The sequence below is a fragment of the Marmota marmota genome, unplaced genomic scaffold, assembly GCF_001458135.2.
Source record: "Marmota marmota marmota unplaced genomic scaffold, marMar, whole genome shotgun sequence".
In the NCBI taxonomy this organism is placed as follows: Eukaryota; Metazoa; Chordata; class Mammalia; order Rodentia; family Sciuridae; genus Marmota; species Marmota marmota.
Window position 1 is genome coordinate 8,191,718 of NW_026000021.1, and position 8,008 is coordinate 8,199,725.

The 8,008-nt window shown below is 45.5% G+C and overlaps 1 protein-coding gene across 1 annotated transcript; it reads left to right on the forward strand.

Moving 5' to 3' along the window:
- Positions 1–3,266: 3,266 nt before the first annotated feature.
- On the forward strand, positions 3,267–7,716 carry LOC125618885 (putative protein FAM90A13P). Its single transcript, XM_048810446.1, is given in 6 exon segments — positions 3,267–3,275; positions 5,590–5,632; positions 5,635–5,785; positions 6,222–6,304; positions 6,307–6,335; positions 6,970–7,716. Coding segments are annotated over 6 exon segments (1,062 nt in total).
- The last annotated feature ends 292 nt before the right edge of the window (positions 7,717–8,008 follow it).

The following is an 8,008-nucleotide window of genomic DNA, read 5'->3' on the forward strand; positions in this document are numbered from 1 at the left end:
CCTACCTTGCAGGAGTGATTGGAAGCTCTGTTCAGCTGTGGGCCACTGGGCCTTTTCTTCCGGTGGTCACCGTTCCGCCTACCTGGCAGGCGCTGGGGGTGGGGGGCGGCTCTGCCCCTCAGCAGGCCGCTGGGCCTGCTCTGTGGATGGTCACAGTTCCCTCTACCTTGCCAGCGCAGGGGGAGGGGGCGGCTCTGCCTCTCAGCAGGCCGCTGCTCCTCTTCTGCTCTTTTCTTTCTTTCTTGGTGAATGCACTTCCCCACCCATTTTAAAAAAATGTTATTTAGAGACAGATCTCACTGAGTTGCTTAGGGCCTGGCTAAATTGCTGAGGCTGGCTTTGAACTTGAGATCCTCCTGCCTTAGCCTCCCAAAATGCTGGGATTACGGGAATACACTACCTTGTCTGAATCCTTGTAATTCTTTTTGGGACAAGATAGTAAAGAAATTTGATTCTTTTCCATGTATTCATTTCCTTTAAGCATTGTCTTCTTCAGACATTCTGTTGGGAACAGTCTGCCTTCCCCTCCACTTCCCTAATCCCTGCCCACCCTCTCATTTTACAACTCAGATACTGCCTCTTTCAAATTGCCAAGGGGACCACAAGGACCCAAATTGATTTCTTTCCTCTGAGAATCTCCAGAACTGAAGATCTTCCCAAATGCTGACACTTCATCACCAGTGTGTTTATCAAGCATTTTCATGGGGGTACAGCGCACCCTTTTACAGGGAAGAAAATCCCATCTCAAAGAGGTTAGGCAACTGTCCCTGAGTCTCTAGAAACCTCAGCATCAGTGCTGCCCAGTTACATCCTCCCCCTCATGCCCAAAATATCATAAAAAACCAGGTCTTTGTATTTTACAAGACTAACTTTGAAGGTTTATATCTCTTCACCCTATACACACTGTAAACTGCTGGAAGTTGGAGATCATATTTATTCATGCAAAGTACAGCAAACATATATTGAGTTCCTGCTATTTGCCAGGCACTGTGCTCAGCACTAGATACAAGGTTAAACCAATACAATTCTTACCACCAAAGTTTGTAGAGTCTGGGACAGAACAGAGAAGAAAACCTGCACTGCAGAGTGGAAAGTGTCCTAATAAGGAAAATGTGGGGGTGGCCCAGATGGGAAAACCTTTCCAAAGAAAAAGTCCTTGAACTGAGCCTTGAAAGGAAAGAAAGGCAGAAGGGAGGGGAACTCGCTTGTATTCAGCAGGTACTATGTGCTCAGCATGAACCAAGTGCGTTTTTAACACTCATTGCCACCCTCTGAAATATGCAACAAGGGCAGAGGATGGCAGGCTTTTCAACTCATACTGTGTTTCACCATCCATTACCAAGGACAACAAACTCTTAAGTACTATTTATGTGGCAGTACCATTCTAGATACTTCATGTATGTCACCTAATCATTACAACAATAGTGCTACAAGGTAAGCACTGTTTTACAAATCAGTACAACAGGCACAGAAAGGTAAAGAAAGCAACTTGCCCACAGTCACACAGCAAGTGGATGAGCTGGATTTAAACCAGGTATTTTGACTCTAGAGTCTGAGCTTCTAGCCACCATCCTAGGCCATGTCACCAGACATTTTTTTTCAACCCTTGAAACACCTTTATTGACAAAAGTAATGTACAGTCTTACTAAATAAGTCAATAATTTAAATGTCTGAAACCTAAGTTCCTTCCTCATACTTTACCACATTCTGTTTCTCAAAAGGAAATAGTATTAACAGTTTGGTAAGTATGAAAGCTAAATATTATTATTTCCATTTTACAGATGGGAGAGTTGAGTCTTGGAAATGCCAAGTGACTCACCTGGGGTCACAGAGTTGGTAGGTGGTAAAACTGGGATTCAGAACTAAATCTTTCTGCCTCTAACAATTGTATGGAAACTACCAGACAAACAGGTAGCCTAGTAGGGGGGACCCTCGAAGAAGCCTGGCATGTGCATTGCAGGCAGGATCAAGAAAGAGTGCAAGGGGTATGTGATCCCATTGGCCTTTTACGAAAGTCTCTCTGGTGACAGCTTTGGGGTGGAAAGTCAGAAACTAGAAGTACACAGTATCTCATGTTCCAGGTGATGCTATGCTATTTCATCATCATTTTACCTGGCAATAAAGCAAAATAGTTATCAAAAGAATTTCCTCCCAGATGTCTAGAAATGTAAACTTGTTTTAAATTGTCTCCATGGACATAGTTCAGGAGCCTAGAAATGGGCTCCTCATGAGCTGAGTAGAAGATGGGAGCTGGGTCCTTGTCCCTATCCCTGCTGTGTTGTTTTCTGTAACTTCCTTTCCCTCTAAATCTGCCCTTGATCTTTACTTTACCCTTTCACTGGGACCAGTGTAACACAGAAGACAGTGTATCATCAGATCTGCCTCTGAAGAAGAGGCCTTTTACCTCCCAGGAGCCCCAGACTCACGTGCCCCATGCCCCTTGGCCAGGGAGGGAAGATAAATGTGTGAAGCAGTCAGCGGTAAACAACCAGGAGTGGTGGGAAATGTGGTAAGCTGGAGGAGGCACCAGCAATCTTGAACAGGCCAACTCAATTTTTTTTTCTTTTGGCACCACCATGTTAGTCAAACAAAATATAGTCAAATTCTCATTGTTTTCAGGTTCTGTATTTGTGAATTTGCCTACTTGCTAAAATGTATTTGCAACTCCAAAAATCAATACTTGATCATTTTTGGGTCATTCACAGACATGCACAGAGTAGCAAAAACTTCTAAGGCTTCCCCTCACCACAGTCCCCAGCTGTAGTGAAGCCGACATTCTGCCTTCTCATTTCATACTGTAAATGAGTATTTTTTCCATGATCTATCTATTGCCACATTTTCATGTCCTGGATGATAATTTTGCTGCTTAAAACAGCCCCCAAATCATAGGGTTGAAGCACTCTTTAGGGTTCCTAAGGCTGAGAAGGCAGGGTTAGGCCTTATGAGAAAACACATGTGCTCGGTAAGCCTCAGGTAGGGGTGAGTCATGGTACTGGTAGCTGTGAGTTCAACATTCATGAAACGACAATATATATTAAATGAGGTGCCTTTAAACAGAGAACAAGGTTAAAGTGTTGTGACCAGACTCTAGAGGAGCCCAGCGTTTATACTCTTAAGAGAATTCACCGTTTGGGATTTGCCAATTCCGTATTAGCTGCAACTTAATTGAACATGACTACTGATAATAGCAGGAATCATCTGGATCTGAAAGACAGTCATTTGGTGTCAGTTTGGGAGCTCTTATTCTCCAAGTTCTCTGTGGCAGGATGTCTAAGGTATGACAGGTTATCACTGGGTTCTATAATTAAGTACTGGAGTTCGTGTGTGTTTTTTCCAAATTATGAAAGGAAATCTACTGTACTCCCTATAATAGAATAGTATCACTCACATTCTGGAATGCCTTATAAAATTAAAGGATGCATCAATCACAGAAAAAATGCTTTTCACTCTTGCAAGTGCTTCCCAGTGGTACACCCCAACCAGAAGCCAACTGACAAGGAGCCCAGGTCCAACCTCCAGGGCACAGAGAAGGGCAAGGAGTGGGTCTGCAGGAGGGTGAAATGGAGAATTAATTAGAAGTGGCACCCCCTTTCTCCACAGAAAAGTTTTAACTGGGCTTCTCCAGAAATCTTCACCATGGCTGATTTTAGGACTATCAGCAAAAGAGTCTGCAAAAGAGTTCAATGTAGATAAACTTCCTATTTTCATGTCACCCTGTTTTACTTGGCTGCTGGCCAAGAAGATACCAGCACTCCAGGAGCTGGACACCCCCTTACTAGTTTTTCACAAACATATTCAGTATAGTAGTTTGTAGAAATGTGCAAACAAGGCCTTTGGCCTTGAGCTGGGCTTCACAGAGATGTCTATATTTTTAAGATAAGAGAAGTTGCCAATTGGGCTCCATGATAATAGCTGGCAGGGGGAGGGAAGAAAGGAGAGAAGAAGCTCTCCTCTTCTCAGGTGCTGTCCTTGAAGGGTTAACTTGCCCATAACAGTAAAAGAAAAAGCTGCTTTTATATGAATTCTGCAGATGTGAACTTCTGAGCCCCTCCCCTTACATGCTACATATAAAACTCTAAAACTACCTAAACTCAGGTTTCAGGGGATTGATTGATTATAGCAAAAGCTGTGCCCTCTGAAACTGACTGCAGCTAAATAAAACTGTTTTCTGCTATCTTTGGTGCTTTGCCTTGTTGGTCCCTACAACAAAACCAGCCCAGGGAGCTAGATATTAATGAGGCAATCCCATAATTAATGTATAGATACACTTAATGCATTGACCAGCTTGATAGTCTGACAGCATTGGATACAACAGCAGGAACTGATGTGGTGAGGAAGTCTCTACAAGGAAGCAAAGCTTGAGCTGATCTGAAAGATGAGTAAAGGTCAAGCAGCTCAATGAGAGGGATAACAAATGCAGAGGCCCTTAGAGAGGAAGGAGCAGGGTGCTCACAGCAGGTCAAAAGGTAAAAATTTGGTCTTTTGAGAGGCTATTTGGCAGTTGCTACAATTTTTCAAACATGTGAACATTACAACTCAGCAAAACTCTTTTAGACTTTTATTCTAGAAAAACTACTTGCATGTGGGTCCAAAGTAGCATTAACCTGTTGTCAGGGGGTGTGAAACTGAGAGAAAAACTGAATAAACCCTCTAGCTTCACTTGCTTTTAGTTACTTGCCCTTATCCCACATAGCTAAGCAGTGTGCTCCTGTTAGCTTTTCTGAGCACCACACCTCTGCCATGGGGTTCACAATGGTAACAGTAGCCTCAGTTGATTTCAGGAACCTGGAGACAGCCTTTGTCTCTCTCCAACTGGTTAAAGTCACTGACCCTTCCCTTGGGCCTGTTGAAGTATGGAGGGATGACCTTTAGAGATCAGAAGGCCAAAACTCCACCCTCAGAGTGCTAATATTGCCATTTTCTAACATTCATTCTAGGAAGTATCATGAGGTTTGATTACACATATGCAGAACACCAATTTTACTTTTCCTTACCTGTAAGCCCCTTTCCCTATGCCTTAGACCACCTGCTTCTTCATCCTATAAACACCCCTAGGAGCCTATCCTTAGGGAGGCAGGTTTGAGTCTGGAATTCCTACTTCCTGGTGTTTGGTGAGTACTTTTTACAAAACATCATTTCAGGCTTGGCAATGTGAAGCCAGGGGGCGACACAGGTCAGAATCTCGGTTACATCCTCTCGGATTGCCTCTACCACCCAATTGTCCCTTTCCAACCCTTGAGGACCTGCCCTGGCACCCCCTCTCATCTTAGTCCTTTCCTAGGATGGGAGGAGGCATCTTATGGAACCACTTGAAACCCATGCATCCCAATGTTTGTCCTGTTGTTGAAATCAGGCCCAGTGTCCTCAAGTTGCAACATCCAAACCTTCCTTCCATTGCCTCTGTATAATAAGTGATTCCACAGACGTGTTCTAGGACCTTAAAAACCTTAGAAATTCATGGTTCACAGGCCTGAGTGCCTGACCTAAAACGAGAGGAAAGTAAGACTTAAAATCTCTCTTTGTCTGTAAAAGGGCAGAGCTGGTTATGGGTGTGCTGACTCCTGAAAACTTGTGCTTTTCCACTGACAGCTGAAGTGCAAGGACTGTGGGGCTTTTGGACACACTGCGAGAGCAGAAGATGCCCCATCAAGTGCTGGGATGATGCGCTGGCCCAACAACCCTTGGGCCCAAAGAAGAAGGAGAACCAGGCACCAAGCAAGCCAGAGAATTTCCAGAACACAGGGGGCTATGAGCAGCCAGCCAGGCCGAAGGGCCAGGTGCAGAGGTGAGGGATGAGGAAGGTGAGCTCCAAGCCTCCAGCAGGGAACTCTAGGGGGGTGGTGTCTCTCCTTCTCCACACAGTCATCTCTACACATCCACGTGCAGCTAATGACTGGGTCAATGAGGAGAGATAGACAAGGACTCCACATCACAAAGCCACAGCCTGTAGCTCATTCTCCTGTGCATTCAATTCAGAAAGGGGAGGAAGTCAGGGCAGCACTAGTTACATGAACATGGGAGGCACAAAGGCAATGTGTCCACCTGGAACCACTTAGTGGGAAATGAGAAGGGCTGCCTGGATGTAGGGACTGGGTGTTGTAGGAGGAAAGGCACAGACTTGGGGGAGATCCCAGGATAGCACAGGAGACACTAAGAAAATGGACACCTCTCATTTCACTCCCTCCTCTGCATCCATCCAAATACCATTATGTGTTCTGCAGGCAAGAAGAGGAACAGGGGAATGCTCTACTCCAGACATGGAGTCCCAATAGGAGACCCCAGGAGAGGCAGCAACCAAATGGAAGGAAGTGACAGAACCCAGTGCCTTCCTAAGGGTGAGTATGAACATAGTTGCCTGCTCTTTTGGTGTCCTGGATAAGACTGATATGTTCTTCTTCGTGGCCCTTCTGCCTGAGGGATTTGCTATCAACATTTAAACCCAATGGGACTCAAGCTTGGATGTTTTTCACATTTGCTCTTTCCAATTTTGTGTGGTATTTTTTTCATATTCCCCATGATGTGGTACATGGGCTTATGGGGGCATAGTTGACTCCAACTTCTCAAAGGAGACAGTGTCCAACGCAGGCATATTCCTACTGAAAGTGGGGGAACACTCTCAACTTCTGTGGGCCAGCTCCTCTGCAGTCACACTCTGCTGAAAGGAGCATTAGCCATGGACATCCCATGGAAGAACACACAAAAGAGCCCTGTCCATCTCAATGCATGAGACCTCCAATTAAGAATGGGATATTTCCCAATATGCCCTGAAACATGTCAAGTCATTCTTGTAATGGGTCTTTGGCTAATCGCCATGGAGTTGGAGCACCCCTTATCTTTTCCCGGGCTGATGACTTGTCTTCCTCTTCCACTCTATGTTCTATAGCCAAATTCCTGTTTAGGTGGGCCTTGTTGGTGCTTGAGAGAGAGCTGGGACTCAGAAAAGTTTCCTGTGTTTGTCTTTTCCTCCAGAAACCCAGCAGGCCACTGCCTGTCTACACAACCAGGACGAGGTGTGTCCTGGGCTCTGTGTTTGAGAGTAAGCCATGTGTTCAGAACTCGGATGAGAGTCTTACCTTCACTAGCGAACATCCCTTTCAGAGACCCGAACTTGGACTCCACTCAGGTCCTGGGATCCAGAAAAAACAGGATGTGACCATCCCTGGCACCATCCAGCCGGCAGCAAGGCACTCAGGGCAGAACCCTGCCCTCCTTAGGGAGAAAGCTTCTGAAACACCAGAGATTGTTTCCTCTAAAATTGCCCAGACTTCTGCCAAAAGTCTCGGAGGGGGCCATGTGCTCCACCCTCCATCACTAGCCAGGTGTCCTGATGTGAGCAAAGAGCCCTGCCTGCAGCCTGCAGCATGTCTACAGGGCCAGGACCACAAACTCAGCCTCTGGGCCCCAGGCAAGAGACAATCTCAGGTCCACATCCAGACTGGCCAGAATGCCCCAAAGAAACTCAGGCTGGGGCACAGTCTCACTCCACAGGGGAACACCTGTGGGCCAGGCTCGGAGGCTGGGAAGTCTCTGCCTGCTCGGCAAGATACAAGTGGTATTGGACTAAAAGGGTCATCTCAGGTGACCAGAAAAACTCCAGCCCATGATTCCAGCATGGATCTTTGCCCTCCCAAGGAAAGCCCTTTCTTGAATCTAGTCAAGCCCTGCACCAAATCTAGTCCACCAGCACCCAGCTGTGTTCCCCAACAGCCCCTCTGAATGGTCTTCAAGAGAATGCACGAGGACTGGTGGAGGTAAAACGGGCCTCATTTGGTAACAGCTGCAGTGTCTGTTTCAATAAAACTCTGGAAACAGCTTGTGCCCATTAACTAGGAATGTGAAATGAACATTCCTATGGGACTCCCAATTTGGGAGATTAAGCAATTAAAAGGAATAAAGTAAACATAGATAGGGTAGCTTAGAAATATCTAGAAGACTTAATGTCTAAGGAGAAAGAAAATTTGAAAACAATGTAAAAAGCATTACCAAATTTATGTAAAAAAATCTGTGT